The sequence below is a fragment of the Diadema antillarum genome, unplaced genomic scaffold (genome assembly GCF_040938485.1).
Source record: "Diadema antillarum isolate AM-2024a unplaced genomic scaffold, OU_Dant_1.0 scf00000105, whole genome shotgun sequence".
NCBI lineage: Eukaryota > Metazoa > Echinodermata > Echinoidea > Diadematoida > Diadematidae > Diadema > Diadema antillarum.
The window spans coordinates 663385-675163 of record NW_027270994.1 but is presented as its reverse complement, the minus strand read 5'-3'; the positions used below and the strand labels follow the sequence as shown (position 1 = coordinate 675163).

Here is an 11779-nt window from a genome sequence, read left to right as displayed (position 1 = left end):
CAAACCTTATTATATCACAACTTCTACAATCTGATTACCTTCCAACACAGTCCTTCCACCCAATGCGGGGTAATTTTTCGTTGTGTACAATGAGAAGAAAGGAGCGCCATTGGAGCCGGACATGAAGGTCGTGAACACGATTCCGGCAGGGCCGCCGTGGGAGGTGGTGATAGCTTTGTGCTTACGAACAAAACCGGCCACTTCTGGTGTATTCTGGTGAAAAATTAGACAAATTAATAAAATCAGTCAATAAACACAAAACTGATGATACACACAAGGACACTGATTTGATTGGTAGATGTACCCACTCACCAAATGTAAACAGTAATAGGTACACATCTTTAGGTTATGTTGCATCACGAAGATATTTCAGAAATTTTACTTTTTGGACTCATTATAACAAATCTGCTATCCATTTTCAATGCCAATGCATTTAATCAGTCTACTAACTGTTAATACATTCTGTGATCATGGCTATATTCTGTTAAAGTATATTACTATTTTACTCCAGCATGTGAGCGGAAACTATAGCTAACATGATCTTTTGAACAATTTTTATTAGAAGTTGGAAGAGTCGAGGTCAATGTTCTCCCCCCCCCCCCCCCCCCCAGTCCATGGTCCCTGAAATGCACCTCGTCTCTATTTTCATCGCAGTCGAAGCTGTCGCTTGTGCCAACCAGAACTGAAGAAGTGATGCGGAATTCCTTATTCCTCATGACGTGGCTGAGAGCAGGAGGCAGGTATGCCAGGGGCACGATTCCATTCTTGTTATCCACCAGGGTCACGTTGGTCACAGTCAGCTGTGGTGATGAGATCTGTGTTTGCATGGTAACAGGGAGAACCAATATACTGTAGATGAGGACAATTAAAGGTACCTATAGCTGGCAATGTTCTATTTTCTTTGAAATCTATTCAGTTTACTTGCAAATGCTCAACTGAACACTGAAACAGATACAATTTCTGAACTCTCCCAACATCCTGGATAGTATGGTAGTTCTCTGCGGCTGCACATAGTGTTTCGATCAACATCAAAAAGATTTTTCTTCTCCCCACCACTAGAGGGCAGATTCTACAATGGTGTCAGTGATTTCATGGGGGCTGCCACTGACCCATTTAGTAATTGCGGACTTTGCGTACTAAGTAACATTTTTACAGAGTGTATTACGAGAACTTCTGAACTTTTACGCGAGTACGCACTTCTTGATTTGGCTCAAGAACAGTAGAGAGTAGAGGAAGATAGGAATTAGGCATGTGATAATAGTGGAAACAAAATGGCTACCCTACATGACGATACAAAAGAGAGCTACGTACAAACTCAGTACACCTAGAAACATCATTCATTTCCATAGGTAATGGTATTTTTATTACCTTAAAAAGATTTTAAAATTGTGTTTGTAGCTTCTTTTTCAATTTAAGGGATTATTTTGAAGAAGGAGATTCTAAAGTAATAAGAATTATTTCGTGGAGGTAAAAATTTGGCAACAACATGATCTAAAGCAATCAAAGACGCTTGATAAACAATAACTTCAAAGACACCGCATACAAGTCTCAGGCAAAGACGAACATCACCTGAGAACCGCTGTCTTTGAAGTTGTTGTTCTTGTTTATCAAGCATCTTCGAGCGGTCTCAGCTCACGTGATGTGCGTGAAACGCTTGAGTACGGACTGCTGTCCATTTGTTTTGTACAAGATCAGTGCACACTTTCCTGTCTTTTCAACTAAGCGTTTTGATTTGGCTGCTCCTCAGTTGCTCGTTTGCTAGCGTGTTAGCACGAGGGGTGAGCCTACCGCCTCGTTGTCATCCAGTGCTCCCTGTGCCCTCCAAAACAATAGTACAGGGCGTACAAGGAGTCCGTACTCTAGCAGTCACTGGGGAAAATCTGGTGTTCAACATGTGCATGGTACTAGAGAGAGGGCGCCCTCACCTGGGTGTAGATGCCGTAGTGGAAGCAGCGATACACCAGGAAGTTTGCCACCATGGAACACGTGGGCTGTGACTCCAGGAACAGCATGATACCCTGAAAGGCACACACAAGAATCACATGATGTTTGTTTACAATGTCTCATAGCGTGGGAGGTGATTTTCTAGAGAATCAAAGGAAAATGCTTGGCACAACATGTTAGAACACTGAGGACTTACTGTATGTATACGTGTATAGATCTATATCAAAGACTAGCTGTAGCAAGATACTTCATGTTACAGGCTTTGCTAAACTTGATTTGCTGAGGTAGAGAAGATTTCCCTACAATACATACTTGACTCTTTATGACTGAATTAACAATCTATGTCTTGATTTTAAAAAGAAAAAACAAACTGGGATACAAATCAACTGAAATCAGAAACATATTTGGATGAGAGAATGTAAATGTACTAAAACTGGTAAAAACTTTCAAAATCTAATAGGTTGATGTTTGCAAGTTATATTCTACAAATCATTTTGCAGTTATTTGACAATAATTCAAATAGGACAATGATAGGAATAGTCTCTGTAATTTCTGAGGGGCGGGGTGGAAAAGTTTCTTCTGGCACTGTTATCAATGAGGCAATTCAGCCCCTTCCTTTGCCACCACTGTGGATTGGATTGGATTGGATTGGATTGGATTGGATTACAATGGAACCTTCCGTAACGATAACTTTAGAAATAGTGAATTAATCCAAATACAATTTCAGGGTATGAAACTAAAACTTGTGTCTCACATTGTACAGAAAACATATTCAATTTGCTTCAGTGTTTAAAGAGAAATGAGGATTTTTGAAGAGCATGTCAGGAATCCCTTCCCTCCAAATTCTGTCCATTGTGTTTACACAAATTAATGTGCAGTTCCAAGAGTATCCAATTGCTAAACTTGGAAGAATCAGACTCATGACATACTTTAACAACGATCCACATTTTTCTGTGACCACTCAACCAAATTGAATGAGGTTTTCTGCAAAACAGAGTGAAGATGTTATACTTTAAGACTCTGAAGTAGCATCTAGATGGTTTAATCATATTGGGTGTTATCAACGCAAAAATCTGATTGTAATTTATTTTGGGACATACTGCATAAAGACAAATCAGATAATTTTTAAGTCTCGGAATGTAGACCCGTGTAAATTTAATAAATGGAAATGAAATGAAATGAGAAAGTCCAATCTCACCTCCAGAGCAGAGTGGGCGACATTGTTCTTCCATTTGGATGTCGATCCGCACGGTTCGCCTTGCATGCGGAACCCAGCCCTCTCGGCACCAGCCACGGCATTATCCGACATGGTGAGGTCCTCCGCAAACGAGATGTGAATACCGCCATCCCAGAACAGATTCTCCTTCTCGAAGCGATCCTGATACGTTGCCGGGGCGATGGAGAGCGTCACCAGGTTGTGGATGAGCTCGACGCCTTCACTCTCAACAACAATACCTGACATTCGGAGACAATGTGATAGCAATTTGAATGGAAGACAGATGTTATCAAATGCCACCAGAAAACAATAGAAGATTGGAAAACATTAAACACTTCATCTCCCTTTCTCTACTCAATTAACGGGATACTAATGTCATAACAAAATCATTAGCAGCCTCTGAGCAGGGGTGGATCCAGGAATTCCGTAAAGATGGGGCGCCTTTACAAAATTAAAGGGGGGAGCGCACTCACCCCTCCCCCATTTTTTTTTCTTTTTATTTCTTTTGTTTTAACAAAAAAAGGGCGCACCTGGTGTGCTCTCCCCTGGATATCCTGTGTTGGTGACAAAAAGGATTACGATTAAAATTTTTCTTATTCATCATTGAATAACCATGTAGTCCTGGACCCTGTTTCATAAAGCTGTTCGTAAAGTTACGAAGGACTTAGAACGACTGGTGATCAGTTCTGATGTACTATATTTATCAGAATTTCAATAATTCAGCACAAGAACTGATCACCAGTCGTTTGTAAGTCGTTCGTAAGTGCCCTGATTGAGTTGCAACTGTGAATTTTGAAGCAGTTAAGGCTTAAACTGGCAAGGCTCACCTGATCCCACTGTGTGATGAATAATGTTGTCCTCTACGAGGATGAAGTCTGAAGCAAACACACCGATGGCCGGACTGAAGCCGTGGTGGAAGCTGCATCCTCGGACATACGAGGGTGCCCTCACCTCACCCTCAAGTCGTTGGTCACCAAGGTTGAGGAAGGAGACAGAGAATCGTGGGTCGTAACTCGCGATGTAGCCCTCTTGGCCGGAGTGCTTAAACTGAGTGTAGCTGATCTGGGCTCGACCTGGAGTTAGACAGAGAGGAGAAAAAACAAAAACAAAAAAACAGAGAATGCATCAGAGATTTAGTATTGACTTCCTAATTCCTTCCAAAATTTTATGGGATTACTATGAAGGCAAAATAATGAAACAAAAGATTTTGTCCTTCATTTCTTATTCAGTCAATGTTGATATTTTTCATTTCATTTCATGGATAAAGTTTTTCACAAATTATATTCATAACATAAACTTACACATGTCACAAGGGCAACAAACATTTGAAGATTTGATGATCCTGTATAATGGGAAGACACTTTACATGATAATCAAAGTTAAAGAATACTCTTCAATCAGTATATGCCATAACATTCATATCTGAAAACGAAGAAGATATGTGGGAGAACTTACTATTGTAGAATTATGATTGGCACCCACAAGGGACAGATAATTAAACTCTGAACACAGTGGATCATGAATAGGAGGAAACATAACTCTTTCCTTCCTCTCAAACATGGTCTCATATGACGATCTGGGAGGGCATTTCACAAAGCTTTTTGTCAGATATTTTTTTTGACAAATTGTTATAAGCTACTGAAATCCTTGCACCTTATCGGCGGAGAGCAAACTTGTCCCACAAATTTCTCTGACAGAACGCTTCATGAAATGCCCCCTGATTCATCAGTTATTGCGAGACTATGTCAAATGGGTGACAATCAAATGGTAGAAGAGATTGATTAAACACAAATATCATACTCTAACAAAAGATTCATAAAACCATATCTGCCAATGAGTGGATTTCATAAAGTCTCAAAAAGTGTGTGAAAAAGAAGAGAGAGAGAAAAAAAGGGGGGCTGGGTGTAAGAAGAATAAACTGGCTGTGGATCACAATATGTTAAACTACGAAGTTCTCAAAGACACTTCCAGCATAACTGCATAAACACCTTACCAAACAGATACCCATGCACAAACACACATGTCCACACTCTAACACTGAAACTAACACTAACACCAAAACTATCACACACACTCATACATAATTACATGCACACCCTTCTCAACATCATCAAAGATTTGAGGTACTAGAGATTACTTTACCTTCATACAGAGTGCCATCTTGAAAGAACCTTCCAACAAGAACCCTCGCGCCGAACGATTCCGCGAGGAGCTGAGGGTAGTCGGCGCCCTCAATGACGACATTGCGCGTCAGTAGGCCCACCTCTGCAGCTATCTTGTACGATCCTAAGCCGTTATCCAATGTTTCACTCTCCGCTAGATGGGGAAGACACACAAAAGGAATCCCAACTCACTGGTCATAATCTTTGAAGTTCAGACACTATGTCCAAACAAAAGCTTAACAATCATTTTGGCCACAAGCTAAATTTCACTAAATGAAATGAATTTCCACAGGATGCTTTGAATCGGCCAAGACATCAATTACAAGAAGATTCATGTAGAGCTAATAGTGTCTTACCGGTGTGTCTGTGCAAAAATGAAGAATTCACACGGAATGTTCGCTGGTCAACGACCTCCACAATAGCAAAAGTCTCTGTGTGCCAAGACTCGTAGTCGGTCGTCGCCACAACGATTTCATCTCCCTCTACCCAGTCTGTGTCCACCTCAACGGTCAGAGAATCGTCCCCAGGGAGGACGGTAGTAGCCAGGTGTGTCCAGATGACTTGGCGTGGCTGGCCATGCAACTTGAGGGAACCAAACACGCCTGTTTGACAATCGAGACAAAAGTTACTGACAACTGCACCGCACATTCACAGTCTAGCACAGAACTCATTAGACAAGACACTGTACAAAGGTTAAAGGACAAGTTCACCTTCATAAACATAAGGATTGAGAGAATGCAACAATAATAGTAGAACACATCAGTGAAAGTTTGAGGAAAATTGGACAATCGATGCAAAAGTTATGAATTTTTAAAATTTTTGTGTTGGAACCACTGGATGAGGAGACTACTACAGCTTGTGAGTCATACGCGTACACCAGTATAAAGAAAATGTAAAAGAAAATTTAACATATTTTCACTTTTTTCGCGTAATAAAAGAGCACTTGACTTGCCTCTTTCTAAAGGCGGGGGGAATAATATTACCCATAACATTTGTCGGTAACGAGTCAGGGGAGTGTGTACTTTTTTCAAAAGATGGAATTTTGTGAAATTCTCTTTATATTTTCTTTATATTGTTGTACGCATGTGACATCTAAGTTATACATACACTGCAGTAGTCTTCTCATCCAGCGGTTACTGCACAAAAACTTCAAAAATTCATAACTTTTGAACGGATTGTCTGATTTTCCTCAAACTTTCACTGATGTGTTCTACTAATATTGCTACATTCTCTCAATCTTTATGTTTATGAAGGTGAACTTGTCCTTTAAGACTAATCAGTTATTTTAAAAAAATCTTTGTTTGAAGATTTGGTAAAGTTTGAATGAGTAAGAACTCCAGTGTCTTGTTGTTCATTGAAACGACAATGCAAAGCAGTAAATCACAAATTATCACAATGTTTCAGTATACTTCTTTGGGTCACTTATGATATGATTCTCACTGGTAGCTGTATGAGCAGCTGAGTATTCCATAAGACTTAGGAATGCAAGGAATGTCAGAAATGTTAAAGGAATGACACAGAGATAATGAGTTAATGGATGAAAAGAGTTAAAATCACAATTAAAGCATTGCATTTTCAACATATTGAGTACCTGTCAACTAGCTAAGAACCAATACAAGATTGAAAAATGAACAGTAAGTATCAAATACTTACCGAGAGCCTTTGATCCCAGGTTCACCTGGTCAGGCAGTGGAATGTCCGGCGTGTTGTGATTTCCCTCCAGAATGATGTGGACATTGTGGGTGAAGGGTGTGGTCTCATTCTGACCGATGACCAGCGCCCCGCCCTGGATTAAGATGTAAGTTGCCCTGAGGGTGAAGTCTCGCACATCATCCAGCTCCAGGGTGCCGTAGATGAAGAGTCTGTTCATTGTTGGAAGTGTGCTGTTGGCAATGACATACAAACCTGGAGGAAGGAGAGCAAAGATTAGATACTTCATCATTAATTACACAAAAAGAAAGAAATTTGTTCGATTATGCTAGTTTGTATTTAAAATCAAATTTTTGTTTCTTATATTCAAGGGGTCAATGTTGACAAGCCTCATCTACACATATTATGTGATTTCTATGATTCCTTCATCAAAATTTGTCTACATGATCAATGTTATTGTTTCACTGTCTCATGAGGAAGCAAAATCAATTCAATTCAGGCTGGTGTCATTTTATGGATTTCATTTTTAATTTCTAATCTTTGACTGATCTTGCTAGAAATTTAAGACCTACAATTTACATTCAAGTAACTTTGCCTTCATTATTGCACCACCTTTATCATTTTCTTACTCCATTGTAGGTGACACATTTGTAGGCATCACCTTTCATACAAGCATAGTTCAGTGAAAGGCTGGAGGTTGGAGATACGATTTCAGTTTTATGGACGAGATCAAACTGACAAGGATACTTACAAGAAGTTCCATCATGGGAAGGAGCAAACGTGAACAACAGAAAACAACTTTAGCCACAGAAAGGCATATTCCTAATTCCCCTCACCACAAAGCCCTCACAGCATCATCCCTGTCAAAGAGGTATGACTAAACCCCACACCACAATCTCTTCCTCCAAATGAGAAATTAAACAAATTCACCTGTTTCATAAAAATTACATTCCTCCCCCCCCCCCCCCAAAAAAAAAAATGGTAACCAAAGAAATAAGAAAACTTTATAGATTTCCACATTTGTTTCTAAACAGTTCCTTCTTACGAGGGCATATTCCCTCAGACTAGACAAACAGACAGTTGATGCAGAAAACTTTCATCAGTTGGTGAGATCATACAATGGGAGATTCAGGCTTCTACCAACCTTAAGTGATTTGCTGGTTAGCTTTCATTCACTTTTGTGGACTTCTTCAGGCCAAGTGTTTGAACCGTTTCTCTAGCACTGCAAGCAGTACGTGCTAGAGAAACACTCGGCCTGAAGAAGTCCACAGAAGTGAGTGAAAGCTCACCAGCAAATCACTGAAGGTTGGTAGAAGCCCTAATCTCCTATCATATCAAACCTCCTACAGCAATTCTCGCTATCGCCAATGACGTAAAAAGTACCCGGATGTTGATTTAAGCGTCATTTACGGTGCATTATGGGATAGTCCGGTAGCAAAGTCACTTCCGTTCGTACGCGCGTGATACGTGACTAATGCTATTTACACACACAACCGACTGTATTCTACGTGTACTTCCGGTTTTCTCGACTTGAATTACAGCTTTAATATGATTTGAAATTTCTCCATTCTTAAGAAATTGCTGTTATTACGACTTTTGGTTGTTGCTGCGAAGCTGCCATGTGTTGTTCGCACGACAATAAATGAAAAAAATCTGCAGAAATAGGACCCTTACTGGCATGCGAGACGTGACGTGGCCGCGTGGGTGAAGTTTGCGGGTGACTCCACAGCGCAGTACGTGCACGCGCGACTTACTAGTAGTGGTAGTATATGTACTCAGTAGTAGGCCTACATGCCTACGTACATTGTACGTACTTACTTGGAAGAAGTTGCTTCGGAGACAGGATAAGTTCGAGATCACTGTTCGTTCCCGATTGTGTTCGCGACATTTCGACAGAGAACAAATAAAAAAAAAGATGGGCATTCCATGACGATATACTGTATATCCAGGTGGGTGAATATTTTCCAGCATATTTTCAGCGTATGCAGAGATGACTGATCTGTGATGTGCACATCGATCGCATGATCAAGCAGTACGCTACCGGTATGTGTTAGCTTATGCGCTGCGTGCAGAGTGGTGCATGCATGCTAATGCTGCAAGGCCGGCCGGCCGCCGGAGGTGACTGCAGTGTACGAGTATGACAGGCCTGGCCACTCGCTGGCTCGGGCGGTACAGGGGCCTACTGTACTAGTACCCGTGATCGGCGCTGCGCTATAGGTAAGGTACACGTACGCGCACGCTAGCGTTGTGCAAATTATGCTCCGCGCCGAAGTGCCCTTGCTACCAAGTGTACTACATCTTGACGACAAAGCCACATCCGGGTACTTTTTACGTCATTGGCGATAGCGAGAATTGAAAGTCTGCCATGAGCTCATGAACAGAAACCCCCTTTGCTCCAGACATGTCTGGTCATTCACCATCCTCACCTGGTAGAATCTGCACATCATCACCATCCTCTGGTACCCCGCCCCCATGTCCACCCCATCCCTCCGTCACGTTCTCCCAGGTGGCTGGGTTGGACCAGTAGAACACCTCTGCTGGCCGCCCCTCCGGCGGTGGTTCAGGGACCGGAGGGATGCAGTCCTTGAAGTAGCACCGGTAGACATCCAGGTCAGTAAAAACATCCCTCTCCTCTGCATTACCCTTTCCAGACACTAGACGGGATGAGAAAAATGAGAAATTCCCGGGATTTCATGATACATCCTCCAAACTTTAAAAAAACTTGTCACAAAAAGATATTGCCATTTTGCCAAAGCAAAAAGTTGTGTACCTTTCTTGCATCTATGTTTTTTAGATGGAATAGCATTATGAGCCATTCAGGGCTTTTTATGGTGATTTCACAGATGAGCCTCATTCACCTATGAATTAAGGAATCTTCAATATAGCATAAATGTTGATTTTGAATATCATATGGGAGTACGTATGTAACATAAAGCTTCTTCTAGAAGCTGATGTGGGTCATTGCAAACTAATTCTGGTGACACTCTGCAGTCGCTGGAGAGATATATGACACAGGCATGAACAATTTAACCTGATGAAGTGTGACCAACTGATTATCATTGCAGAATATAAAAACCAGGGGCTCACCAATGTATGTCAGATCATTTGTGTCTGGATTGATGTAGTAGTCTCCATTGTTGTTGTCTGTGTAGGTCAGAGGATTTTCTGAGCTGTTTCTCAGATCGCCAAGAACTGATACGACGTCAACTTCCTGAGTGAGGTTGTGAGACAGCACGATGAAGTCACCATCACCAAAGTCATCAAATTTTCCGGTGTAGGAGATGTTTGTGATGTGCTCACGATTCGCAAAGTACATTTCCGTAGCCTCGCCATCTATTAGTAGAACCATCCAACCCTTGGGATTAGTTATGCGCTTCTTGTGGTAGGAAGAGAAGGCTGTTCCATGGGCATTGGTGATGAACGCTTTCTTGTAAAGCAGTGACTCCGGGATTGGATTATTGAAGGCAAAGCGATGGAAGTTGATGTTGGGACGACAAATCGCTCCAGGCCACACACCAAGGCTGTAGGCATCCACACTCATCTCACAGTCTGAGGGCAGGGTTCCCATGTCAGGCACCACCTTGGTGTTTGGCTGACCACCCATGGGATGCCCTGCTGTTAATGAACCATCAAGGTCTTCCAACCAAGTCTCAAACTTCCACTGGAATCTTGCCTTGTTTGGCGAGTTCAATAGGGTTGAGGCCGTGTAGCGCGTTGGGAAACCCCCCTGCTCAAATCGGCACTTGCTGCAGGCTCCCACAGCGGCACAACCACTGCGGTTGAAATTGATGAAAGTGACGCCGTCTACAGTCAGGTATCTGGAATGCGGTCCCAATACTCCAGCTTTGGTGCACCTTGCACTGTCATTGTTACCAGACAACCCCTCAGTCCAGGCGATGACAGTGGAATCCTTGATGAGAGCACCCTCATCGCCCCAGATCGGTTCGCTGATTATCTGATACTCAAAGCCAGATTCCACAGTGTCTGAGGAGAGGAAATTGTGAAACTGAACTGCACCAACACTTACAGCCTCCGCCCCTCTCTCGGTGTTCCAAACGGTCAGGTTGTAGTACTTGGCTGGTGTGGACTCTGTTGCTCCGCAGCCTCCGCCCACTTTGGGGAAGTAGGACGGGAAAATCCAGATGCCGTACCAGCCCATGGTGTGGGCAGTATTGTTGGTGAATTCTCGCAAGGGGACGTTGCGAGGGCACACGCTCGTCGTAAACGACGGGCCACCAGGGTGCTGGGGCATGTTGTACCAAAAGCCGAAATGGCTGCCACCAGCGGCTGCATTGTGGCGGACAGTGTTGTCAGGATTGGTGACCCAAAAGCTTGCTGGAGTCACGTCAACGTTGAGAAGGCTACTGCTGGGGCGTACAAACACTGCCAGGTTGTACTGGATGACATTGTTGGTTTCGATGCCATCTTCCATGAAGTAGGCATGGCCCATGATGTTGAAGGCAACATTGTGCTCCACAAGAAGACCGTGAACTCCGTGGATGGTCACTGCCCGGTTGAAAGTGTGGTGCACACTGCAGCCCCGCACATACGACCCTGTGACATTGCCGTTCATGTGGAAATGGATGGGGTATCGTCCCAAGCGGAATGCTTGTCCTGCATGAGTGAACTCCACGTACTCTAAGCGTCCTTGGACCAAATGTGCATCCTGTTCCTTGGCAAAGAACATGATCTGGGAGCCGAACTGATCGCTCACTGTCTCGTCCCCAAAGCGTCCCAAAAAGCAGGTCTGGGTTTCAAACATTCCTGAAGGAAAAAAATGGTAAAAAAAAGATAATATGGCTTATGG

General features: G+C 42.6%; 1 protein-coding gene across 1 annotated transcript in view; it reads right to left on the bottom strand.

The window, feature by feature from the left end:
• The window catches only part of LOC139719148 (fibrocystin-L-like), a 133620-nt gene that overhangs the window by 23251 nt on the left and 98590 nt on the right, over positions 1-11779 (bottom strand). Inside the window, exons 38-47 of the mRNA XM_071630582.1 lie at positions 10060-11736; positions 9399-9626; positions 6976-7227; positions 5679-5924; positions 5303-5476; positions 3988-4233; positions 3143-3399; positions 1926-2018; positions 633-815; positions 39-213 (exon numbers count right to left, since the gene is read on the bottom strand). Coding sequence (XP_071486683.1) covers positions 39-213; positions 633-815; positions 1926-2018; positions 3143-3399; positions 3988-4233; positions 5303-5476; positions 5679-5924; positions 6976-7227; positions 9399-9626; positions 10060-11736 — 3531 coding nt within the window. The remainder of the gene's footprint in view (positions 1-38; positions 214-632; positions 816-1925; positions 2019-3142; positions 3400-3987; positions 4234-5302; positions 5477-5678; positions 5925-6975; positions 7228-9398; positions 9627-10059; positions 11737-11779) is intronic.